Source organism: Doryrhamphus excisus, linkage group LG16 (assembly GCF_037039965.1).
Source record: "Doryrhamphus excisus strain RoL-2023G ecotype Guam linkage group LG16, RoL_Dexc_Guam_v1.1, whole genome shotgun sequence".
In the NCBI taxonomy this organism is placed as follows: Eukaryota; Metazoa; Chordata; class Actinopteri; order Syngnathiformes; family Syngnathidae; genus Doryrhamphus; species Doryrhamphus excisus.
Genome location: NC_136372.1, coordinates 4,648,369 through 4,676,316, shown reverse-complemented (window position 1 = coordinate 4,676,316; position 27,948 = coordinate 4,648,369). Strand labels below are relative to the sequence as shown.

Sequence of the window (27,948 nt, the reverse complement as noted above, 5' to 3'; positions counted from 1 at the left end):
TCAGGGCTTTGACACATTTTTGCTACTTTTGAAGAGATGTGTCATCATTTAAGGGGCTTTGCACTATTTATTTATTGTGTATTATTGATTGGACAGAAGGTTCTGTTTTTTTCATTTTATGTACCAAGACAAATTGATGTTTATTTTAATTGCACACAGTACAATACAACAGAACTAGTTTGGTGGCTCCACTTCCAATTCTAGCAACATTAACACATGTGGTCTATGTGGTCCGGATCCAAATGACCACAGTTAACTTACTTGGTGGAGGTGACTTCTAGCATGCCAGCTCGAATGCAGAGGGCGAGTCCACATTGCATTAGCTATAGGATCATAACACACGCCTTCTGTTGGCTCGGCAGGGGTTAGTTAAGGCATCAAGGGTGACTGGGGTCATAACCCCTGCTAGTGCAAGTAGTGTTCGACCATTTGAAGAGATGACCAGATGGAGCCCAGCATTAAAAAAAATAGACTAGCTCACCCTCACTGCTTAAAGCACAAATGGGGGTCAAAAACCCCACATCTGGACTTGCCATCATCCACTTGTGATGATGCTCGAATAGAATGTGGAGCCGTAAAGTCCTGCTTGTAAGTGATATGTAAGATCTGTTAAATGAGCGTGTCAAGATGTATGTGTTAAAAAGTCAAAGGTGCTGGTCACAGTTGTCAGTGTCATAACTGATTTAAAGCGCTTTACCAGATGTCAAACATCAGTGAAAAGCAACCTGTGATGGATGGTCTCTCACCTGATCTCAGCCATTCAATATCAGCACGTTGAAGCAGGAAGGTGCACAGCATCAAAGGTGGATTCAGTGAAGCGTTGAACCATGGCCGCCATGCCATCAAGTCTGGGATCACGGCTCGATGGATGATGACCTCACACCTTTTGGAGTTCAAAAACAAACACGTAGAGGTGTAATTATGGTTCTCAGAACTTCATAATAAATGGCAGTAGAGTGGAGAAGACATATGGAATACTCACATTGACTTCAGTCTAGGTTCCTAACCCAAACCCCAACCCTAACTATAACCCTCAGCAGTTTAGTGCATCCACAGTGACTCGTGAGGCAAGTTTTTGTTGCTCGTTGCTGGGGTCCCTTAAATTAACTTATTCAACCCCAGCCATTTTTGGTCATTTTGACTGATTCTTCAAGATGCACAGATTATTATGGCCTTGGTCTATATCAGGGGTCTCAAACATGCGGCCCGTGGGCCAAATGTGGCCCGCAGGACACTAGTTTGAGGCCCCCGCCTTGATATGAAAGGCCCGCTAAGTTTGATATGGATGCTGTATGGTATCATGTACCCAGAAAAAATGATTACGTTTGATTAATGTTCATGTTAAAGGTTAAATAACTGTTAATAGTTATCCTCCCTATCCGTGTGGAAGTGGTAAGTTTTTGGCTTTTTAGGTTTAAAGGAAATAACTTGGAGGCTACCGTTTAGGTCGCCAGCTCTCTAGTTTGCGAGTTAGCATGGGTCTCAAGACCCTGCAGTTGCGCAATATGTTGTAAATAAAAAGAGTATAAATGGGACTATAGTCGTGTTTTGTCATGTCTACAGGGCTCTAATAATGCTTTGTTCATTTTAATCTGAAAAAAATAATTTGTCTACCCACCAACTATATGTGGTTTCTTAAGTTTTTATTATTTGCCGTTTTATTATTATTATTATATTTATTTATTACTGATTGATTGATTTTCTTTATTCTCGATTTGTTTATTTATTTTTCATCTTATTTTGTGCAGAAAAATAAAAATTTATATTTGAGAACAGTGGAATGTTTTATCAGAGCTTTTATTGTAGAAAATCGGAACCAAAGCACTGAAAAAGTTTGTATATTTTTCTGTTTTTAATAAATGAGTTTTTTTTGGGTTTTTTTTGGAAAACCTGATGTGGCCCAGTCTCACCCAGACAAATAGATGTTTTCCTGATTAGCGCTCATGTTGGGAGGGGAGGTCTAAACATAAGATACTTCCATGACATTTCCAAAGAATGATTGTACGCTGTTCTGAACACAAAGTCTTTGTTGGCGTCTTTCATCCTTTGAGCCGTCATTTGAAAGGGTGACAAAGGTGCTGTAAAGTGTAACACTTTGCATGAAAGGTAACAGGAGAAACTCCAAGGAATGCCCCGCGGCAACACAGCGAGAGTTTGTGTCGCTGCTGAGTGAGAATTCACCCTAGCAGATGGCGGGGCCCAGGCCCCCCGAGGGCCCCGAGGCAATGCTACACCCTGGGACCCAGATACCTAATCAGACCCATTGAGTCTCTCACCTGCTGCTCAGGCTCCCTCACAATGTTATCTCATCTCCCTGACCTATTGTGGCTCCCATCGCTGATAATGACAGTGGAGGGAAGCCGCGCGGGGCCTAAACGAGAGCTCCCCGGAGAGAGAGGCGAGATCATGGGAAACCTCGGAGTAATCCATCCCTGCTTCTTTGCCTCCTCTGATGGATTGTGTTTCTCATGGCAGGCAACAAAACAACCTGGCAACAAAACCAAAGGCTATTTGGACACTTGGAACTCTGATTGTGCTATGTGAGTGTCCGCATCAAGAAAATGCACCGAGCTGGTAGACTGGTGGCAGCCGCCTAAGCAGAGAAGCTCGGACTTTCCTCTCCCTGGCTACTTCGTTCAGCTCCTCGAGGCATTCCCAGGCCAGATGAGAGACATAGTCCTTCTCATGTGTCCTGGGTCTTGGGTCACATCCTGACCAGATGACCGAACCACCTTGCCTAGCTCCTCTAAATACGGAGGAGCAGCGGTTCTACCCTGACTTTCTCCTGTATGACCTGCTTCTCATCTTATCTCTAATGGAGGAGCTGATTCTCATCCCAGCTGCTCCACACACACTTCCAAAATGAACCAGTATGAGCTGAAGATCATGGCCCGATAAAAACCAGTACGACCACATCATCTATAAAAAGCAGAGACCCAATCCTGCAGCCAACCAACCGGATCCTGTCAATTAAAAGTCAATAAAAGTAACAGAGTAGATGACAAATCTAAAGGTTTAATAATAATATCTAACAACAGAAGGATCCTGAAAAATTGCTAACTCCTTGTCCTAATTCTAATCAAAACCTCAGCCCGGATCTTAACTTTAAGATGATTTGCCCAATTACCATGAAATTTGGCACACACCTTTAATATGTAAAAAATATTTCAGCAAAATAGGTTAAAAACATGTCAGTGACTTAACAACTAACTGTTCAGAAGTCATTGACTGTATGAGGATATCTGTATTACTTCTACAGCAATTTTTGATCACAACCCATAGGGGGCGCCACATATGTCATTTATGGTTGTGATTTTTTTGTGTCGTCTTCTTGTAGTAGTTTATGTTTCATGCGCCATTGTTCTTATTGTGTGCGGCACCAAGACAAAAGGGAGGAAGTGAAAAGACTGTCACAATGATTGGGATCATTTCTGTGGTCCAAAAAAATAAAGAAGTCTTTTCCGGGACTATGGAGAGAACAATGAGATGAAACACAACTCATCACAGTCACTAACTTCCCTTTATAGTCACACTACCAGTAGTAAGTCTTATGTGTCTTTCCTACATTGGAACTCCCTACAGCAGGTTTTAGATCCTCTCTTTTTTACACAAATAGTCTAACCTCAACATCAGAATTCCCCCAAAAGCTCCCATTCCTCTATGGTGGTCATGCCCCTGTTTGACCTCCCCTCTTCTGCAAGCCAAACAAATTGTGAAGCAGCCCCCCCCATAAGAGGAACCCAAAAGGCGTGTTCACTGATAACCCTGTGTCATTGTGTGCCTGGCGGCCTGAGCATTTGTCAAACATGATGGAGATAACAGCCATTCCCAAACATTCCCAAAAGAAGGAAAGTAAATATTCAATCCCCGCAGGAATCCATACAAACCCAATCTGACTAATTAAATACAGATAGCATCTCTGAGACCACCATGATTCAAAGGCAAATTCTGTTTTTGACAAATATTTTTTTAATCTAAGGAAATGTGTAAAACATTTCTAATATTGAGCTGACTACATTCGCTTCAGCTAGCTTTAGCATCAATAAGCTAATTAGCTAACTAGACAGCGCAATCGTGAGAGCAAGAAAATACTGACTATTTATTTATTTGACTTGAAATGGCGAAAATATCCGTTATGAAATGAGATAAAGATAAGGAAAAGAGAAGGAAAACAAGTGGTTTTAAAACAAAATACTACCCACTGTCACTAGCTAGCTATGATTTAAAGACAATACTATGTGTTAGCATCAATAAGCTAGTTAACCAACAAGGTAGTATGAAATTGACTCATTTTGACAAATTAAATACAAACACATTATTTTGAAAGAAAATGCTTATGACTTGTTTTTTTAAATTTCATTTGAAAAGTATCTTAGCTTTTACAAGCTATAGCGCCAACATGCTAATTAGCTAACTAGCAGAATAATATCACTAGATAGATGGCTAGGTTGGCTAGAAAATGTGTGCATGAAGCATACAAAGTTGTATTTTTTGCTTTTAGAAATTCAAATTACAAATTGACTTAAATAAGTCGAGACAAGAAAAGTAAAAAAAAAAAAAGTATTTGCACTAGCCCTGCAGCTTTTAGCGTATCAGTCAAGTTGAATGAAGTGCATTTCATGCTAATGTGATGGCTCTCCAGCTGCTTTAGGTCTTCTGGGCTTAGATGCTATCACTCAAGCACTAAGAAGTCAACTAAACGATTTAGCCACCGATCAATCCCATCCACTTGTTTGCTTTTCATTCATTGTGGAGAAAAAAAAAATCAAAGCTGCTGTGCATCCCATGGAGGCGGCGCCAGCATAAACATGGCAGCAGCGTAAACTTCCTCTTCTTGCACCGCCGCACTCACTTCCTGAGGGGATTGAACAGCGGCATCACATTGCACATCACCGTCCTTCGTCAAGGATGGATGTCCTCATGTTACTCTCGCTGTTCTATTTTGGTAGTAAACTCTCTGACACATGCCTTACATTAGCTCTCAGCGCTAATTCAGTTTGTTCTGCAGATTATGTTTGATTTCCGGACTCCACGGCGCTAGATTGTTATCTGTGGTGGCCTCAGACCAACCGCAACAAGCCGCCAGGGTCCGTCGTCTTCTCAGTGGGAAAAATACTCAAGGCACTTTGCAGAAGATGGGATAGTTTAGAGAGCCTGCAGAGGAAGCCGTGCAGCTGGAGGTCAAAGGTGACTGGCTGACTTCATAGTCACTGTTTGTTGCCGCCAACACACAGAAGACATCTTGACCTTGGATCAAGGACAAGGAAACTTTTTTTTTTGTCTCTTTCTTCAAGGAGACGACGACAAAGATGGTTGAAGAATATAAACTTCACATAACTGAATATTAATTCAGCTATGTCAATTTCATATTTTGTTTATACAACGTCACTTTGTAGTGATTATTTTAATGTCATTTTGAAAAGTGACAATTATTTTGAAACAAAAAACAGACAATAATAGACAATAGTTTTTTTTGTGTTCTTACCATCTGTGAGGATGCTTCCCAGACATGTGACCACGTCCACGCTGTTCTGAGCCAGGTTGAGGTCAGAGACCCGGGAAACCTGGGAAATCAGGCGCTTTTCCGTCAACACTGCAGAGACAAAACAGGTCAGAGAGGATGGGGAACTTTTGTCCTGGACACTCCTTTGTAGCTTTTATGTCTTATTTAGCTCAGGCACTGATGAGGCCACCATGTTTGTGCTTGCTGCATCCTTTTTGGCAAGCATTGTCTCATCACAGGAAGTTGATCTAATCTGATGCCAAAGATAATAATAGTTGTCGTACATGGTGGTGCATACGCCACACATGGAAAGTTACATTTAAAAGTTCACCGATGGCTTGGTGATGCAGCTTGTTGCCATGGAGACCAGCACTGTGCTGCTGCCGCCCTTTTGCCCTGACCCCTTCCCACGGCGGCGGCACACTTTCCCCTTAGGGATGGATTTTCTACACAACATCTGCCCTGTCTGACACGACCATCCACCCCCCCAGGACCCCCCTATCCCAGTCCCAAACTATGACACTCGTCCCCATGCAACCCTCCCAGAGGAACACCTGCTGAGAGGGTCTGAGACAATAACAACAACTTTAACTTTCAATCTCAGTTTAAAATTAAAATAGATTATATGAATTTGAAGACAGAAATAAATATACATAATATACACATAATAATAATATTTTATTTTTTATAATATGTTGTATTTAGGGCAGTCAATCGATTCAAATATTTGATTGCGATTAATTGCATTTTTTGTCCATAATTGCATTTAATCGCATAGAATAAAGTTTTTATCTACAACAAGTCGGGGAAATCTCTTTGTGGTAAATGATTCGATGTGCAACTATAACAACAATTACATAAAATTTATGTAAAAGGATATCCATTTTGGAACTATGGGCCGTTATTTAAAACAATACAGTCAGCAAGCATATTTTTGTATTACTATTTTTCTTTATGATTAGCATATTAGCTCTTAAACTCGCCCACAAGTGTACAGCAGAGGAGGGAGGTCCCTGCCTGCCTGCCTGCCGTGACCATTCTTCTTCTTTTGCTGCCCTAAAGGAATCAGCCCTCATCAATCTGCCTCCACATTCCACAATAGAAGACCCACAAAGACTCTCTCTCTGTGTCTTTCTTTAGGTGGCAGATGGCATTGCCTCGGGCTGTCCATTGTTGTGAGCTCCGGGGACCTTTGCTAACTCCTCCTTCTGTGGCCACTGGGGAGCACAAGTTGCTTTTCACCAAGAAAAGAAGGAGACAGCGAGCTAAATGCTTAGACAAGAACATTACTTCCAGCTAGATAGTTGGAGAAACCGACCATTTTTACAGATAATGACTGGTGTTGTTTGATCTATTTAGCTGGAGTAACTCCCACCAAACTAAAACTCAACACTTCCTGTCTGCCTACAACTCAGCTCCCGGAGGGGACACATTTGTACAACACATAAACACATACTGTATGAGCACGGTCATAGTTTCTTAAATGGCTTATTTACATATTGTGTTATTATCATTATATCTATCCAAACAAATGTACCTTTGCTTGTATCAGACCTTACAGTGAACAAATAAAGTGGGCTCGTAATTTTTCTCCATAACTGTATACATGTTACCAATATTAAGCAAGATAAATAGCCACATACCTGAATTTTAGCTCAGCTCTTGGCTAGCGTTAACACTAGCATTAGCTAATGTGCTACATTTATAGTGTTTTAAAAAAAATAACAAATATGTTCTAGTTTATGGTATTTTATCAAATTATACATAGATACTGAGCTTTATCATCAGCTAGCTATTCAGCTAGATATTTAATTTTTCATTATTTGTTTTGCTAGCATGCTACATAGCCACATAGCTGAACTGACCTCAGCTAGCATTAGCATCTGTTCACGAGCAGATTAAAAAAAAATAAAATAGGAGATACCTAAATCTTGGAATTGTTTTACAAGATTTTTTGTGTAAAAAATACACATTTACGGTATTTAAAAACGCTATGGGAACTAACCTCAGCCTGTGTCAGCGTGAGATAACTCGGTGTGATACAGCATGACTTGGATGCTGCATTCACTGACTCTATTGGTCTATTAACATAAAGCTGTGTCTCCATTCAGGAGAACGGCAGCAGTGGTCTGTGTTTAATACATATGTTGTCTCCATGTGAGAGAGGTCTGCACTCAGGGGAACTTTTTTGGGGGGGGGTGCTGCTTTAAGACCCTAACGATGGCTCTTAAAAGGCTTAAACAAGCTGACCGGGAGCCTAATCGGCTTCAACATGTTTTCCCGCCTCTGAAGCTGCTACTCTTTCCTTGTAGGAGTACACGAGAACTTCTTTTTACACTTGGATGACTCTTAGGAATGTTAAAACTTGAGACATGGAAATTTTAAAGCAGGCATCCAAGTTCTTCCAATGGTTAAGTTCTTTACACTTGTATGACTGTGAATAGCCATTAGGGTTGGTGTGACATTTTAGGGGTTCTAGTGTATGCTATTTGTCAGTCAGGATTAGGGAGTGGCGGATCAAGAGTGTCTGGAGGATGTTTACTGCGTGGCTTGAGCAACGGCGCAGGGATGGAAAGACAAAAGGACAAAAACAATGCCCTATCTATTTAAAGATGGCTCACATCTTCACTCCAATGAGACCCCAGTTAGGTCCATCCAATAAACCTGTGGTCAAATAAACTAGAAAGAAAGCAAAATCGATGCCAGCACAGAAACCCAAGTTTCAGTGAGAGGAGCAACACTTGTCGACTGATGACAACAAAAAGACAACATAGTGTTCTAATATGATGCAACTGGCATGATACTGAGAAATGGCTATAATATTACAATGCTGCATTTATGGTGACATCTTCCTGTTACGTCATTAAAACTGTTGTGAATGAATGGAGACGCTGCAGCATCAATAGTCAATTTCCTTGCATTTTGGCGCCAGCACCATCCTGTTCTTAATCCTCAATCCAGGCCTGCTTGCTCTCTCTCGATGCTTATTCCCGACGACCTCATGTCCCCCGCCATTGTCCGTCCACCCCCGTTTTAAATCACAACAGACACTCGCGGGGCCGCGCATACAATGGACGCCATTGTTCCTGCATGCCCTGAAAGGAGAGCATGTGCTTTGCTAACGCTGCACTCCTCTCTCTCCGGGACAACTTGGACATTCAGGCTTTTAATCAAAGAGCGCCGTCACGCTCTGGCGGCTTCCTGCGAGGTGCCTGGAGGGTGTGGGAAAAAGGCTTGGCGAGCAGGGCGGGTGGTCATTCTCCATCTTTTAACTGTAGAGCTTAGTCATGTGACCCAATGTTGAGTAATAAACTTTATTTATCACATATACAATTGGTCTCTTCTTTTAAGCTATCCTTTTGAGGAGCAGTGTGCGCACCCATGGTGCCCAAGCAAGCAACAACAGTAACTGGGATGGAGGAGGAGGGATTCGAACCGCTGACCCTCCGGTTACTGGACGGCACACTGTACTTCCTGGAATATGAATTCAATCCCATGTGTCCCATAGGAAAGAATTCCAGTGTCAATGTGTACATGCAATGTTTTAAGTCACATTTAATGGTCATACAAGTGGAAAAAGAAGTTAACCCCCAATAAACAGTTCAGACAATGAATGGTGTACTACTACTTACGCCTTATGCAAAAACCTGGACCGTAACAGTTTGGGAAGGCGTGCTTGGATGAGCCTGACGTGGAAGAAGCGTCATCAGCATCAGTTGTTCGTCTTGTAGCAAATCTTCAGAAGAGCAGAAGCTATTGAGAGGTAGACAGAGGTAGACTTGAGAGGTAGCTATATAGAGAGGTAGACAGTACAGTATGTGTCCCATTACTTTTTTCCACACAGCGTATACTATAGCTAAATGCCTGCTGTCATTGACGTCTCCCACGGGAAATTATTTTTTTTAAATAAAGCACGTAAGCGCCGTTTAAGCTATACTTTCCCACGGATCCTAACAGGAGCTGAGCTCGGCTGATCCTCACAGTCAGGAGGTCATACAGAGAACCATGAGCACAATTAGAGGAATTAATATCAGCCATTTTGCGGTGTTGGTTTTAAAAAACATATATAAAACACTAAATCCATATTCTTTACCCCGGTAGAACAATGGCTTTGGCTAATCCATTTAATATGAGAGGATCAGCCCAGCTGGACCTGCCACATGGGAGAAAACCACTGCTCTGCTGGAGATCCAAAGCCTGGACCAGGAATTAATCCGACTGCGATAGTTCAATGTTAATAAATGAAATAGTTTTGTAGTTAAAACATATAAAACATGTTTATGACTTTCTAAATACATTATTAGAGCCCTCTAAACATGAAATAACACCCCTACAGTAACCTTTACACTCCCATTATTCCTTGTTTACATCACAATGCACACACTGCGGAATCACTACATAGACATAACAGACAGCCGCCGCTAGTATGGAAATGGCAAGCTACCGAGCTAATTAGTTATCCTCTTCAATTTACTTATTCTTACCTTAAGAACGTGTTTCAATTGGAGCGGGGATGAAGGGCAATGAATCCAAAAACTTAGACAGTTTGTGGATACCGTCAGGCCAAGAATCTGCAAAAAACAAACAAACAAACAAACCATATCCACACGTAATGAGAGGAGAACTTTCCCACACAATATCAGCCATGGTGTGTGGCTGCCTCAGTAGTTTCCATGTAGTGTGAAAGGTAATATAATCTAATGTCATGTCTAATTACATACAACTTGTCCTTCAATATCTGTTTTACCAATAATAGACCATAGTCAACAAAGAAATAGCAGTCATTTATTAACTATTTTTCTGAAAAAACGCGATATAGTGAGGGAGCAATATTTCAACCGTGACATAGCAAGGGATTGCATTACTTACATTTTTTTAAAATTATGTATTGGTTGGCGACGAGTATAGGGAGTACTCTGCCTCTCACCCGAAGTCAGCTGGGATAGGCTCCAGCACCCCCTGCAACCGAAATGAGGATAAGCAACATAGAAAATGAATGGATGGAATTTTTTTATTTTATATGATATATATCATATATTATATACGTATATTAGTCTATATGTGCCCTGTGATTGGCTGGCGACCAGTCCAGGGTGTACCCCGCCTCTCGCCCAAAGACAGCTGGGATAGGCTCCAGCACCCCCATGACCCTCGTGAGGAAAAAGCGGTAGAAAATGAATGATTATATATATATTATATATATATTAATTTCATTTATTTTTACAATATTAGCTTTTAAATTATTAATAAAATATGGGTTTTGAGAAGGAATTTTACTTGTATTTATCAGGGATTTCAGCATCTTGATGAGCATGGTAGCAGTTTTAATTACTTTTTGGATTATCTAATTGTTATGTCCATTGAAGTGTCCATGTCATGAATGCATTAACATTTTACCTGCATAAGTCATCAAAAGGGTATAATAAAGTAACCTAAACTTACCTGATGGAATTTGCATGACTAACTCATGCGTCTGGTTCTACATTGCTGCAATCTAACACAATCAACATGTAAAAATGTGGTCATTTACAGTAGATAAGTCCTGTGTGTGTAACAGATTAGCAGCGTGCCGTCGCCCATGAAGGCAGCATTGACATGAACGTCTCAGAGTTGTCAGAGGGCAATAAAGTAATTGAAGTGCCCTGCAGGCACATCTGCTTTTCATTGCCATGGCTCCCCTAATTTGTCTGGCCTCTCATGTCGCTGTATATCATGCCGCTCCCCTGCTGTGCACGCGCTCTCTTAACAACACGCTTTGGACGTATACCCCCCCGAAAAAACAAGAGCTCAAGTCGTAAAAACAGCAAATCTGACAGACATGTATGTGAAGCCTTAGTGCAACATTTTCCTTTTCGCTGGTTCGCTATAGCGCGCTAACAGGCTAAATAGCAACAGATGTCGTATATATGGCAGATGATTGACCTTGAAATCCTGGCGCCATCTGTCATTGATCTCTGTGGGATAGAGTGGCATATAGAGAATATTAGGACACAGGAGCTGAGGGAGGGGCGGGGGTCCTAACATCAGAGGGAACATTTCCATCAAACATTTCTCGTGGTAATATATGAATATTTGTACTCCCACAAAGCCCAGAGGTTGCTAATCCTGAGAACCCCCGAGGGAGTCTCCATTGGCTTGTACCTGGGGGGTCATATGAACAAGTAGGGAGACAGATCATCTGTTTTTAGAGAATAATAATTGAGACTGTCGGTATCGTGCCCATGAGGAGGTTTTTCCCTCATGACATCATGAAAGACCAAGTGCTAGGACTACATTGCATAGTAACCATCCATCCATCTTCTACTTGTATGGGGTATGGGGTATGCTAGAGCCTATCCCAGCTGACTTCAGGCAAGAGGCGGGGTACACCCTGGCTTGAGTATTGCATAATAGGGAACCTTTATATGAATATTATTATTATTTAAGTGTGCAGGTGTACTGCTGTGATTATTTAGCTTGTTAAAGTGCATCAGATGTAATCAGCTTTGTGGAAACAAGAACTCTTCCATTTAAAGATCCCACTGAGCATGCTGATATGATCTGGCGGGGCCTCAACTACTTGCGGGAGGAAGTGTGTGGACGTGGGAGACAAGTTGCGGTTTTGTTTCTCCATCATGACTACTTCTCGCTTTAACAAGTGACTGGGTCCAAAAGGGAGCCTAAAAGAGGTGGGACTAAAGGCCAGCAAGTTCCTTACAAAGAGGCTTTTTGACGGGAAAAGAATGAAGGCCGTTGGGACGACCCCCTCTGCTTGGTTTCTTATGCTCCCTTTTGGACGCCTTTCCATGCTCTAATGAGGACAATAGAACTTGTCAGGAGCGACAAAGACCACTTCTAACTTATATCCCATGTGCTCCACTAGCCAACAACACCTGCAATGGAAAAAGATCCAAATGCGTCTTACGAAGTGTTGTGAGATCACGCCGGTAGTGCTCATTTTTGTTCAGAGGCTGCGTGTTACCGAGGTGTCCGAGCAGCAGCTGCCCGCCGCTCCAAATGGGCCGATCCTCGTCTTGGGACAACATCCCGGCACCAGACGGCGTTCGCTGATGAAAGCCACCATTTGAATCACAACAAGTATTCAGGAATGGCCAACTGCTCAAGGTCATCGAGGAACAATGGAATCCAATTCCAGCAGGCCGGACGCAGCTCAACTGGTCCTAGAATACAAAAATTTCTCATGTCAACTATTGCATGCAAACATCTTGCACTGCTATACCATTTTTCAGTATACTGTACAAAAGCATTCATACAGAACATCACCTTTAGGAAATATACTCATCACTACAGCCTATAATGGCAATGTAATTCATCCGTTCCAGTGTCAAACTGCCACCATCAATAATGTGGGTACTTATAGGTACTTTAGATTATTGTTAATGAAAGCTCAGCAATCCTATTCTGGTCCTGCATGAAATTGAACACTTTAATCTCTGCAATTGCTTGAAATCCGACATGAAAATTGATTCAAGAATTAGGTTATGTGATCAAGATCCCTCCAACCGCTTTCATTGAATTTGGCTGAAAACATCCATCCATTTTCCATGCCGCTTATCCTCACAGGTATGCTGGAGCCTATCCACATGCAAACACTTGCATGGTGGTGCCCAAGCAGAAAATCAAACCCCTGTCTTCCTGATCCCCTGACTATGTGGCCGACTGGTGTAAAACAAATTTTGCAAAATACGTATAATAATAATAAAAACATGACACACTAACTTTTAGAGTGCTATATTGGTTTGTTTGCTAATGTTTCTTTCTATTTAATTTTCCCCCTTAGTCTAGTTTGAAACAGCCCCCCTTCAGGCCATCCCACGGGTTTTTAATTGGATTTAGGTCTGGGCTCTGGCTGGGTAAGGCCAAAATTAATTCATTAATTTTGGGGAATCATTGCATGCATGCATTAGCACTACTAAGGAACAACGTAAAAGACATTCCCGAAAAATTTGAATTTTGTTGAAAAAAAAACGTCTAAGTAATGTTTGAAGGTATCAATAATTGTTTCTATAATTTTCATCCTATTATCTTGTTTGGTTCTCATCTGAGACGCATAGGTGTTTGACTCCAATGTCAATAAAACATTTTATCTTATCTTTCAGCTATAAAATGAAGCATTCTCCAGCTAGTGTTAATGGCATCCTGCATGCCGCCACCTCTGGTGGGGGCGTGGCCTTTAAGAAACCCAGCCTATAGGGCGTGGCCAGCGTCAAAGCTTATATATTCTCTTTTGTGACGTAGCAGCCATTCGCTGGTTGGCAATGTGCAGAAACAGTTGGGGTAGCTTATTCTGTTAATCAAGAGCACAAAAAAGTTACCGTATGGACTTTAAGTTGCAAATACGTTAATATTTGTTATAAATAACAGTTGAATCATGTTTAAAAACAACGGGAAGAAGACAGCCATCTGCGTGACCACCACTGCGGGGCTCTGCTTGCTGATGCTGCTGGTCGCCGTGCGGCATCACGGGACTTCTGTGGAAAGCACCGCGGAGAAGACGCGCTCCCTATCTGGGACCGAAGAAGAGGGCGAAGGGAGCCCCACCCCCGGACGGGCTGAGCAGAAGGGATTCTCGGCGTACTTCAGCAAGCTGAACCGGGGGCGCAGGGAGGCGGAGAAGCCTGCAGCCGGATCCCCCGGCTCAGCCGGCGGGGATGCGGCTTCACCTCCCCCGGCTGAGGACATCAGCCCAAGTGACCTGTTCATCGCGGTGAAGACCACCAAGAAGTTCCACCAGGCCAGACTGAACCTTCTTCTGGACACCTGGATCTCTAGAAGCATGCAACAGGTACGCTTGCGCAGTAATGTTAGTATAGCATTTCTCAGACATCTTTGGATGAATGCTTGCTGTTGGGTGTTGATGCCCCCCCTTTGCGCGCTGTCACTTTGCATTCTCCTCTGAGTGATGTGACTGAGAAGCACTTTCACCCACGGGGGGGGTCCCTCTCTGCAGTCCACTCTATTATGCCTCCTCTTTTTTGGGGGGATGTCTTTTCTCCAAGCCCCCCCAGTGCAATGGACGCTTCTGCAAGCCAGCAGCACAACTCCTGTCCCCCTTTTCTTTCTTCCTTTCCAACCCATGGAGGAGGAACAAAGGCAGTAGTTTTTGGGGTGGGGGGAGTGAAGAAAAGCTTTCCCAGCACCCCGGATCCCCTTTTTCTCCATGGGAACACTAGAGCCGAGTCTGGGTCAAGCGTACGGAGGTGATGGGGGGCTTCTTACGGGAAGGGGATGGGACAAAAAGGGGTGCAACTATAGGCCAAGTGACTGGACAAAGACCCTCAGTCAAAGTGCTTTTCATCCCGGAAACGGGGGCTGTCACTGCATGCAAAAGTGTTGAAATAGAAAAAACATATAAACTAGTGATGCAAAATTCCGAGGCACGATAAATGTGTAAAGATTGCGAGAGCATCTCTTGTGCACAGCGCCCCCGTCTGGCCACCCTGCAGGTTTTCTATTGGATTCAGGTCTGGGCTCTGGTTCCAGAAGATAGTTTCTTGTCTTTCGGGACTGCATTTCAGCGTCTGTGCATATGTGCTGTAACGGGGCAGGCTAATTGCTGGTCATGACTGTAAGTCAACCTCTAACTACAGTAGTGACAAGGAAGGCAGCTGGTGTGTGGCTAGCGGCGACAATAAGGGAAAAGACAGCGCCATCGGGCAGGCCACAATGAAAGAGGGAGTTTCCTGTGGGGGGTGGGGGGTGGGGGGGTGAGTAGTCCGGGGGCAGCGGCAGGTGGTCAGGAGACACAAAGGACGACGGCCATATGATGCTCCTGGTTCCCACCGTGTACATATGGCAGCCCATAGCTTGCTTCATTAATTCTCACGCTCAGCTGATGAACATCTGCTCCAATCATGTGTGGCAACGTTTTGCATCTGATTTTGCCATCCGAGTCAGATGTCTTGACCCTTTACATGGATGTAGATGATCTTTTGAGGCACTTTTTGGACAGGACAACAAGCAAGAAGCCCAAATGGGCTTTTGTTAAAACATATCGATTATATTACAGGTCCGCTCTCATCACCTAGAAACAAACGCACTTTTTATGCTGAAATATATATATATATATATATTTGTATTTTGATTTAACATACATGTAAAGAACCTTTTAAATTTTCCATTTACATTTTTATTCAAATATACCAAATTAATAATTATAGTATTAAAAATGTTTCCTTACTTGTTGTGTAGTTACACATTCGTTAATGTATTTATTTACATATATTTAGTCAATATGCCTCTCGCCCAAAGTCAGCTGGGATAGGCTCCAGCATACCCACGACCCTCGTGAAGAAAAGTGGTAGAAAATGAATGAATGAATATCAAATTAATAATTATTATATTAAAAATGTTTCCTTACTTGTTGTGTAGTTACACATTTCTAAATGTATTTATTTACATATATTTAGTCAATATGCCTCTCGCCCAAAGTCAGCTGGGATAGGCTCCAGCATAGCTATGACCCTAGTGAGGATAAGCGGCATAGAAAATAGATGGATAGTCAATTATGATTTTTTTTGGGCAATGGGAAATCGTGCTATGGTGTTCCCAAAAATGGCTCCCTATCTGATAAAGCATTATACTTAAAAAAAAAACAGCAATCCAACAATGGCTGACTAAATAGAAAAAAAACACTTTTGTGAGTTACTACAATGCTTGAGGCTTAAAGGGTGGAGGTGGTGAATAGAGGGAAGGGTGCCCGCTGGTGGCCTTCCTTCCTGTGGCGCTGGAGGCAGCCAACCAGGCACCATGCACGTTCAGCTCAGACAAGCCCATGCCCGCCCCCCACCCTTCCTTATCTCTGCTTCACAGATACTTTTATTTGCATGCAGTGAAAGTTGCAGTTTAGAAACAAAGGCAAGGGGTGGTGGTAGTTGTGTGGGGTTTCGGGGGGGGGGCGGGGGGGTAGCTCTATGGAGTTAACTCCTGCAGCTGTATGCAAATGCAGGCAAATATATTTAGAATTTACCCAGTGGAGGATTTTCCCCGGGATGAAAACTCACAGCATTGTTCTATTCAGCACAGAAAGGGGAAGGCGGGAGGGTGGATTGGGGGCAGGGTGGACACAGTTTTTGATTTACTAATCAACAGTCAGATTCCGACCCCTGCTTCTGGGCCTCGCCACCTGGCATTAAATGGTGCACACAGCGCAGAAACAGCACCCTGTAGAACGTCCGCCACTGCCCCTAAGCAAATAAAGTCTCATGGCGCACTACTCGAGAAGTTTACCGCACAAACAGAGCCGAGCCTCTCGTTTTGCAGGGAGAGTTCAGAGAACTGATGAATCCCAAAAGGCGTTAGGAGGCGGCGTGTAGAGACACGTGGCGCCACACAAAGGTAGCGTGCCGCCCGGCAGGTGCTGCCTCACCTGAAATGTAAACAGACTGTTGGGTCGAGCACCTGTCGTAAGTGTGGCGCCGCACGCACAAAAGTTGTTATTTTTTTTACGAGGTTGAAGCGCCTCAAGCCACATACTAACACGCATTATGAGCAGGGAGTGGGGGTGATGATTGGGATGCATGAATGGGGTCTGCGTGAGGGTGGGTGGACAGTCTGCCTCACCCCCGCCCTTTTGTTCTGTGGTCCGGGATGCTTCGGGGGCAGCTGTGCGGTTGCCATGGAGAGAGTCGAGACGCGGCACAAAGGGCCTTTATGGGAGTGGGAGGCTGTTTAACTGGGCTGCATAAAAGACACGCTGAATGATGCTAATCGGGGGCAGTTGTCGTAAAGTGAAGGAAGCAGGATCCTTCATGTGTGGGGTTTATCTTTGGAGCATTAGCATCAACTAGACTAGCCAGAGCTAAAGACAAAATCTGAGCTTGCTGAAGAAAGTTAAGCTAGTGTCTAGCTGCCTGTCTTGTTAACAATCTGTGTTAATTTATGTAACTTATTTAAAAATAAGCATGTATTTATCTACAGTATATAATCAACAGCAGTAGCGCCCTTTGGCAACTAATAAGTCAGATTATTAAATCAGAAATTCCTCTATCTAGATATTGTATCTATCTTGTCTGTAACTGTATAAACTATACCTATTTAACTATGCCTATTTTCTTGAAAACTTACATCTATCTATTTAATTATCAGCATTAACACCAGCTAGCAAGTTGGGTATAGAGCTATGCATCTTGTTAGGGAAATGAATAATTATCAATAGTAGTTAAATACATACATTTTCTTTAAAAACAAGCATCTATCAAGCCATCAATGTAATAGTTAGCATTAGCACCAGCTAGCATGCTAGTAAGACAGATGGCGGTAAAGTCTGCTATCCAGCTATGTATATGTATCTTTTTGGCAAAATGTAAAAATTAAGTTAGCTAACTAAATGGTAATTTAGTTAGGATTTTTTATATATATTTAACCACCTATCAACCTAAGAATGAGCATTAGCACCAGCTAGCGAGCTAGCAAGTAAGTTAGCGATAGATTCAGCTACATGTCTTGTAAGTGAAATTAAGTGAATAAATATCACTAGCTAGTTAAATGGAAACATTTTCTTAAAAAAATAGTATCCAACTAATAATTAGCATTAGCACCAGCTGTATCACTCTGTAGCTAATTTGTATATATTTCCCCACACAAATAAACTTTCGAGGTAGCTAGTCAGCAGTTGCTAATGCTAGCAGATTTATCTTACTTGTTTATATATTGTTTAACTAAACCTAGCTTAGGTAGGATGTGCTGCACATCTATTTCCCCGCAAACTATTACTAAAACAGAATAAATAATCATTATAAATTCAGATTTTTTTTGTATTAGATGAGTGCATGTGTACCTAATATTGTGACCAGTGTGTGTATAAGGCCCCACATGATGAACACACCGCTTAATCGATCATTTCGCTATTTGTCTACAGACGTACATCTTCACAGACGGCGAGGACGAGGAGCTCAAACGGAAAATTGGTGAGTGTCACAACAATGAGGGTATTTTTTCCCCCCCACAGAGGCACACTGTGTTGACTTTTAAGCGCATCACGCCTTAAAAGGCCGTTAAACAATTTGGTCTCTGTGAAGAAGCTGTTATAAATACCCATCGGTCTCAGTGATGTAAGCGCCCACGTGTCATAACTCCCGTTCTTCTATGTGTGTGGCCGCAGGGAGTCACGCCATCAACACCAATTGCTCCGCCGCTCACAGCAGACAGGCCCTGTCCTGCAAGATGGCCGTCGAGTATGACAAGTTCATAGAGTCTGGCAAGAAGTAAGTGTCATGTACGCGCAGTTACATCCAATATGTCCTTACGGTGAAGGTAATAGCAGAAAGACGAGATGAGGAGGAGCCCTTGCTAACCTTTTTTTGGCAAAATATTCCTACAAAGACAAAAGTTGCAAAGCCAGGATGTCGCAAAAAACACCTGTTTGCATTTTCTTTGTGTGAATCAGACAAAATGTCCTTACAAAATGTCCAAAATTGTGTTTTCAGGTGGTTCTGTCACGTGGACGACGACAACTACGTGAACGTGCGTGCTTTGCTGAAGCAGCTGTCCCAGTACCAGCACACCCAGGATGTGTACATCGGCAAACCCAGTCTGGACAGACCCATTGAGGCCACAGAGAGGCTTGGGGACAACAAGATGGTGCGTAGACCATTATTTTTCTTGGTTTTAGCACTTCCAAATGCTCACTGGAGTATGTGTTCTTTTTTTTTCAATAGAAACCAGTCAACTTCTGGTTTGCTACGGGTGGAGCGGGCTTCTGCGTGAGCCGTGGTCTGGCGCTGAAGATGAGTCCGTGGGCCAGGTAAGACACATCAACACCAATACTCCCACCATGAGGAAGTATCTCATGACCACTTACCTTCTATGGCTTTTGTGTCTCTCCAGCGGCGGCCACTTCATGAACACGGCAGAGAAGATCCGCCTTCCGGACGACTGCACCATCGGTTACATCATCGAGTCGGTCCTCGCCGTCCCACTGATCCGAAGCAGCCTCTTCCACTCCCACTTGGAAAACCTGCAACAGGTGTCCCGTTCTGACATCCACAAGCAGGTAAGGAGCAGCATCATCACATCCGGACCGTCACTCACCTTCTACAAAGATCTTCAACGTTACTTCTTCTTCTTCACCATTGCCAGATCACTCTGAGCTACGGGATGTTTGAAAACAAGAGTAACATCATTAACCTGAAAGGAGCTTTTTCCATGGAGGAGGATCCATCGAGGTGAGATGCCACAACATAAACAAAAACAAGAAGTTTAAAAAAAATATCCAAATATGCCTGGATTTTTTAATGTAAAAATTTATTTTTTCTGATGTTTAATTTTATAAATTCTCAAGTATTTAAACATTTATTTATTATTATAAATAATAGTCTTGAACCAGTCATGATGTGCCATATATATCACCATATGGACAGTTACTATGGTACATATAATGTACACATAATGTCATTGTATGGTCATTGTATGGTCATATCACCTCGTATCTCGTAAAATTAAAAAATTCAAAAAATACAAAATAAATAAAAAAATTAAAAAACAAAAAAAATTAAACTGTATTATGGAAAGCAGGAAGTGAACAAATGTAACAGTTACTGATTGCCAATTACTGATTGAAGTACCAGATGGTGGGGTAGGATTTAATAAGCTTTGCTTCTTGCTACTCCTTTTGGACATGTGGAACTGTGAACTGATTATGTGATGCATTCAATTGTAATCTGATCCATGTTCAAATGAAATAAAACCATTACCATTATTAGTATTTAAATATATTATCCAAATTCATGAAATGTGTATGTACTGTATGTAATGGTGAAGTCGTCGCTCCACCTATCTAACCACGTTTCCTTTCCCTCCTTCTTACAGGTTCAAGTCTGTGCACTGCCTCCTGTACCCAGACACCCCATGGTGTCCCCCCCAGGTTGCCTTTTAGGGCGACCGCTCCTTTCCTCATCCTCGTCCTCACCGTGCCTCGGTATCTGAAAGGCACGCGAGGACCAGTGTCTTTTTCTCTGTGTAAAGACCGCGCATCGCTGCCGTTGGGTTCTTTCCAGCGAGCGGTACGAGGTCTTTATGTTAATTGGGCTGCTGTGCGGCCCCATACTTATGGGACTACCACCATTTCCTGTCCAGAGCTTGGACAGGAAGTAGCTTTATGCGTTTTTTTTTTTTTTAAGCTTTGCAGGCAATCCGTGGCGCTTGTAAATGAATCTGCAATTCTCATAGAATGTATTTCATATTTGTCAAGCCCTTTTTTGCCAGCTTTACTTGACGTTTTTTGCTTCTTTTTTTGTCTTTGGAAATTTTCGAGCATTTCGATGGCGACTCAGATGACTCCGGACAAACGCTCTCATGTGAAGATTTTGTTGTGCAGTGTTATTTGTCAACAAGGCGACCTCATCTGAAGTTAATCAGGACTAAGCACTTTTTTTAAAAAAACACAAATTACATAAAATATGTCCTGGAATGGCTTCAGATTTGTGTCAAAACTAACAAAAATTTTAGCTAACAACCCCGCAAAACCTCTTTCTGTTCATTTGTATGCATTTCCATAGAATGACGCTCCTTTGTTGCATTTGCTGCAATCAGGAGGGACATGACAAGCGGGAAGGTTTTTGATTCGGGGTTACAATCAGCTTTCTTTTTGTTTCTTTGAACATATTTTTATTATTATTTTTGAATGATTGTAAAATTGCACAGCTGAATTTCAAATGAGCTGATGTGCGCTCTTGGAAAGAGACTCACCTCCCAGGAAGGCAGACTCATTTGACTTGTGTGAGGTGACGTCTTAACCTGAGCCGCATCAGCGTCTCTGCATGGAGTCGACCCACATTGGGTTAAAACTGTACATGAGCATGACGACAGTATTGTGTACTGTGACCTTGTTAGCTGCCATTGTGTACAGAATGTTCCTGAATGTAATATGTGCTTCTTTTGTTATACTGCCTTTTTTTTTTTTTTTTTACGAATTATTCTCCAGCATCTGGAGCGTTCCAGCAGTTCATTCCCAATAATGACGTCTCAGGGATTATGAGCTGATCCTGATATTTAACTAACTCTGCAGGGACCCGCGCTAGGGGGCCCATAAACTCAGAATAAAAGTGTATAACCACTGAGAAACTGACTACTTGATTGTTGTGTTGTCTTTCGATTTCACAATTAATGGCATTTGACATGCTAGAAAGTGGGAAAAATATTTGTAATCTCATCTAAATGTATTATGATACCACAGTCATATTTGGTGGCTCGCTACAAATAAATTCAGACCGCCACAAATGAATTTGGCAGTATAATGAAATATATACGTATATGTATTATTCATTCATTTTCGACCGCTTATCCTCAAGAGGGTCGCGGGGGTGCTGGAGCCTATCCCAGCTGTCTTTGGGCGAGAGGCGGGGTACACTCTGGACTGGTGACCAGCCAATCACAGGGCACATATAGACAAACAACCATTCACACTCACATTCATACCTATGGACAATTTGGAGTCACCAATTAGTATATATATTATATAAACTGTACATTTCAGCTTAATTACATTAAGGACCATAGTCACATAATTGTTTTGTACAGAATAAAAAATATTCATAAAAATACTTTCATTTACGGCACTTAAACACATTTTATCATTTCCGTTTGTGCATGTCTTCACTGTTCCCGCCGACTCTCCCTGCTCTTTCTCTGCAGAATGGGGCGGCGGAGCTCTTCGCCATTCATAGCTAAGGAAACAATGTAGTAAGCGTGATGGCCTATAAATTCTGCCGAGCAACAAAACCAGGAAATAATCTGTAGATGTAAGCTGATGCTTCGGCTTGACATCTGCCTGTGAAGTTTATTCCTAAGAAATATGGGACTCTAAAGTCCTTTAAAGAAAGTTTTCCTGGATTGTGGTTGGTGCCTTAGCATTTCTTTACCGTATAAAACCACCGCTGACTGTATGAACCCAAGGCGAAATGCCAATGCAAGGTCTCAAATGTGGGAGGTCTTCCTCGTGCGGCGAGCATGGGAATGTGCATAATTGCAACAGCAAACATTGGTCTAGCAGCAAAGACGAGTAATTACATTTAATAATTGCCTGCTGTGAAGTCAAAGTGGCACACAGATGTGACAGCGTGCTGTGTGGGAAGGATGCGGAGGAAGTATTATACAAATATCCTTCTGGTTCATGAACTGGAGAAGGAGGTACAAAGGGGGGATAGCTTAAAAATTATGTTACACTTCTATATATATCGGGTAGGGATGTCCCATATTGTCTTTTTTGCCACTATTAAGAATAAAAACAAGATGGGGTTAGATGATTTGCATATTTAACGCTTTCCGATCTATGAGGGTACACAGGTCTGCCGTTCCCATGAGTGATGGAGTCAAGCGAGGACGATTTAGTCCCTGAATAAAAAAGGCCATCCACTCACCCATCGCCATGACACCAGAAGATGATGGATGTCTGACACAAAGAGCTTTATCTCCATTCCACATCCCTGCAAGGCAAAGAGCATCACAATGATTTATGGTGAGAATCTTTGTCTCCCACGCTTTGACTTTGTTTTTATTGACCTTTCCACACAATAATGTGAGCTGGAAACCTCATATTACAAATATACAACATAAGGTGGCCAGAAATATTTCAATATTGAACAAAGCAAAATTTGTTCTCAATTAGAAATCACTCAACACTTTTTATTGCTCTCTTGTTCTACCATATCTTACTCATTGTGTGGAAATATGGGGTAATAACTATTAAAGCAATCTTCACTCGCTAAATGTACTGCAAAAAAAGGGCAGTAAGGATAATTCATAATGCCGCCTACAGAGAACATACTAACTCCTTATTTCTAAAAATACTTAAACTTGCTGATATAGTTCATCTTCAAACAGCTAAAATATGCATAAGGCTAAAAATAACCAATTACCTAAAAATGTAATCCAATACTTCTCTACAAGAGAGGAGAAATATGATCTCAGGGAAGAACTACATTTGAAACACTTACTATATGCTAGGACTACGTTAAAAAGCCATAGCATTTCAGTATATGGAATCAAACTATGGAATGGATTGAGTAAGACCCTCAAACAATGCACAACGATGAGCCAATTCAAGAAACAATACAAGCAGTTGATGTTTGCTAAATACAAGGATGACGAGTCTTGAACCAGTCATGATGTGCTATACATATCACTATATGAACACTTACTATGGTTATTGTATGGTCATATCACCTCGTACGAATAAAAAAAAAAGCTCAAACTATATTAGGAAAGCAGGAAGTGAACAAATGTAACAGTTACTGATTGTAAAAGTACCAGATGGAGGGGTAGGATTTAATAAGCTTTGCTTCTTTCTACTCCTTTTAGACATGTGGAACTGTGAACTGATTATGTGATGCATTTGATTATAATCTGATGCATGTTCAAATGAAATAAAACCATTACCATTACAATCACCAAATGAAAACCGCTCAAGCTCATGATTATCATGCCGGGAATGTTGTTGGCACTTCACACTGCAAACACTTTCTAAGCCTGAATGTGCATACCATTCAAGACAATTATCACTTCCTAGATATCTGGCTTTTTCTACAAGGTATGATGTTTGTGTGCAGCGGTTCAGAAGGAGAATAAAGCGGCATGAGTGTGTTAACTGATTGATTGCAAGACAAACACACAGGTGTGCATACTGGCACCTCCCGATACTGAACCCCCACAGGGAACCTGTGAAGTTTGACAACTCTGTAAAGTCTCGTTCACGACTGAATCAAAGCTAAAGTTAACAGCAGGTTATAATGGTCCGCAGGAGAGGGGGGGGGGGGGCGTGTGTGTGTGTGATCTGGCGGGTGAAGTGTACATGGCAGCCAGTGAGGGACATTCCTCAGATTTCAGGGGATTACTCAGACGGCGTCCACTGGCACATTGTCTTCATGACTTCCCTCCGCCACGTCCAATTAAGCGTCAGCATTGTGTGCAGGATCAGACGTGGGACAGCAACTGGCAGAGAGGTCTTGATCCTTCTCAAGTCCTCACACAACAAGGGACTCCAGCCTAATCCTGCTATCACGTGTCACCGCTGGGACTTGAACTTTGTAGTGGGCAACACGAGACCTGCAGAGTGTCTTCAATTTCCCCTTACCGTTACTATTAAAATTTTCATTTTGAAACTTTTGTTTCTAACTTGAGCAATAATAACATTTCATGATACTGGACTCCCAAAACGGACACTTTTTACACTGTTGTTTTTTTATAGAAGCTACAAAAAAATCCTAAACCCCCCCATAAAAAAAACCCTAAAAACACTCTACATTATGTATCATTTTCATTTCATAACTTTGTTATCATTATTTTTTTTTATATTTTTAGTACACTAATTTTAATTCACTGAATGCTGTATAGTATCTTTTTCTTACTACCATTTATAAAATGCACAGTCTACACATTTTTAAATGTGAAGATAATTAGAGCCTTTTTTGTTTTTTATATTTATTTGGAATTCTCCAAAAAATAAAAAATGCCTCTTAATTAGAAGTTATTATTTGTTATTATTTTATTGTTCTCAACATTTTGAAAGAAAATCATACAAAAATGCTGCTAATGATAATAATATTAAATGCATTACAGCAATTTTAAATCCCCAAATGAACATTTTTTGTACCATAAAGCTACAAAAATCCAAAAAACAGCCAATAAAAATTCCTAAAACACACTAAATTACATTTAATAACTTTGTTACCCCCATCTCCCTAATTTTAGTTGATAAAATGCCAACTCTGAGGCTGTGGTGTATAGTGTGTGTTAGGAAATAAAAGGCAGTAAAGGGCAAATAGCTTTAGAAAGCCATGAAGCATCCTAGTGGGCAACGGTATGCTTTCCTGTTTGTGTGCTTACCCCACAAACCCATCAATCCATCACTTGGATGCATGCTCCCTCTGACTGGTATGGCTAACGTGTATAAAGGACTAGATGAAGTGTTAATAACGTGACGCCACCACAACCACTGACAAACTACCCCCCACCCCCCCTCCAGGATGCAGCTGCCTCCCTTTGAGCAGACGACAATAGAATAGCATCACTATGACACACACAAGGCAGCCGGGGCTTCAATGCTGTTTGCCTGCTTGTTTGTCATCAATCACAACTCCTGTTTGCTTTCTAACACAAGACACTTAGAGGTCAACAAGCTAATTTATTTGACTATTGTCTCCCACTTCACAGACAGCGACCATTGATATACATTATTTTTGGGGCACTCCAACCAAAAAAAACTAAAAAAAACGCCACCCCCCCCCCAAAAAAAACAATGTAAACAAATTTTTGCTGTTGCAGCCCACTTGCATTGAGGCTGAGTGGGGCAATGACCCACCAGAACCAGAAGATTTCACTGTGGGGAAGTATTAATACTCACGTTAGAATGTCCATTACTGCCACCTGCAGGACTGGTAGTGGAACAGCAACACCTGGGGAGCCATGATCTTCTGTAAAATTAGATTATAATACCATCAAATTTTGATAAAAAATAAAACAGCAGATTAGTCCTTTTTGTGTGCATTTATCACAAATTAGGTTCATGACCCACCGGATGGAGGTGTTGTTAGCGCCACCTAAAGGACTGCAGTGGAACACCATTGTTCGTCTGTGGGATTCTGTAAAAAATACATAACATGTTCCTCCATAACATACATTTATAGGTGAAACTATAACACTTAGTGCGTTTATACATGAAAAACAAGGCAGAACCAAGACAATTTTGGTGCAGATCCAGCAGATAAAGCAGCAGTTTTTGCAGTACCACCACCTGCAGGACTGGAGTGGAACAGCATAGCCTTGTGCTGTTACGTTTTTAATGGTGATGCACCAAAGAAAATTGGAACTCCTGACCAGAGAAGACGTTTTGGAAGGAGGGGGGGGGGGGGGGGGGTGCTACCAAGTAAAAAAGAAGGCTATGTTGAATAGTAATAGAAGCGTCCTTGTTAGTTTTTCAATGCTTTTCATGCTGCAGCTGCCTAGTGTGGCGTCACAAGCACAGCAGCTGGCGCTCAGCCCGGACAGACCCAGGAAGTGTCCGCCAACAGAGGAGAGGTCCTGGGGAGGTGCTGGTGTCTGCAACACCCCCACCTCCAAAACCATTGAGCTCTTGTGCAGCTAAGCTTTAGTGACGCATTCCTTCAGTCCCCAGCAACAAGGAACCTAATTCAATTTCCTCGACAGCGAGCGACCGTGTGAAATTTCATTTGCATCTGCGCTTGCTCCCTGCAGACGACGGCTAATAAAAAAAAACCTCCCTCCCGCCATTGAACACCCCGTGAGGCCGCCATGCTTTGTTGGTTTACAGCCTCGTTGAGCAAGTCAGGACAATCACCAGCAGGGGAGATGATGTCATCGCTAGTTCCTCTTTGTTGTATGACGTCATATCCAACATGTGGCGCGTGTATTATAAATCAGTCGCAGCATGGAAGACCTGTTTGCTAGCTTCTAAATTAGGCTAGTAACGTTACAACCCTCGTGAGAAAACCTGTTTACTAGCTTCTAAATTACTGTTTTAACATTAGAGCCCTCTAGATATGAAATAAAAACCCTTACTGTGTATTATTACCCAATATAGTAGACATAATGACAGAAAAAAGACATATAACACATGAATATGACGTAATATACTCACACGTTAGCATTTTGAGACTTCCTTGTTTTTACTTCCTGTTCTGTGGAGAACTTCCGGCAATGGCTAGCCTCTAAATTAGGCTAGTAACGTTAGAACCCTCGTGAGAAAACCTGTTTACTATCTTCTAAATTACTATTTTAACATTAGAGACCTCTAGATATGAAATATAAAAAAACCTTACTGTGTACTATTACCCAATATAGTAGACATAATGACAGAAAAAATATATATAACACATAAATATGACGTAATATACTCACACGTTAGCATTTTGAGACCGCCTTGTTTTTACTTCCTGTTCTGTGAAGAACTTCCGGCAATGGCTATCGTCTTATAAATCTAACATTACTGCCCCCTAGTGACCAGTTTACAACACTACATGCAACGTCAATTGGCCTCCCGAATGCCTTGGCAATTGTATGCTTGAAAATGCTTAAATTTAGGCAAAACTATGTACAAATTGCTCACATTTTTAGATTAATAGGTCATATACAACCACAAAACAGCATGATTTTTAATAGTTTTGAAAAACTGCCAAAAATTTAAAGTGCCAAATATTTCTCTGTTTAATGAAAAACACCAGTGGTACTCGTACCAGTCGGAGCATCCTATTAGCGTAGACTTCTTGGAATAGCGTTTGACCAGTTTCACTCAACTTTCGCCAAGATGCAAATATCCATTGCCAGAGGCAGCGTGAAGTCAAATTTGGTGCCATTTAATTAAAGAGAAAGCTGCAAATGTGAGAAGTTTCAAGTCAGTCAGATTTAACATTGGACGTTTTGCAGTGAATAACAACACTCATATTTGGTGAAATTCTATAGGCCAAAGACATTTTCTGTGATGTGTATTATAT

The 27,948-nt window shown here is 41.8% G+C and overlaps 1 protein-coding gene and 1 long non-coding RNA gene across 2 annotated transcripts; one reads left to right on the top strand and one right to left on the bottom strand.

Moving 5' to 3' along the window:
- Positions 1-192: 192 nt before the first annotated feature.
- On the bottom strand, positions 193-26,165 carry LOC144901841 (uncharacterized). The gene is made up of 10 exons (XR_013629934.1): positions 26,013-26,165; positions 25,842-25,911; positions 22,861-22,926; positions 19,535-19,593; positions 19,305-19,460; positions 12,465-12,663; positions 9,988-10,074; positions 9,136-9,256; positions 5,486-5,593; positions 193-883 (listed from the first exon to the last, which is right to left on the bottom strand). It is a non-coding gene; the product is annotated as an uncharacterized LOC144901841 (long non-coding RNA).
- Positions 13,764-21,585, top strand: lfng (LFNG O-fucosylpeptide 3-beta-N-acetylglucosaminyltransferase). The gene is made up of 8 exons (XM_058048697.2): positions 13,764-14,288; positions 18,363-18,411; positions 18,606-18,708; positions 18,931-19,084; positions 19,162-19,247; positions 19,331-19,496; positions 19,583-19,668; positions 20,312-21,585. The coding sequence occupies exons 1-8, from the start codon at positions 13,875-13,877 to the stop codon at positions 20,376-20,378; spliced, it is 1,125 nt and encodes a 374-aa protein (XP_057904680.1). The 5' UTR covers positions 13,764-13,874; the 3' UTR covers positions 20,379-21,585.
- Positions 26,166-27,948: the final 1,783 nt, after the last annotated feature.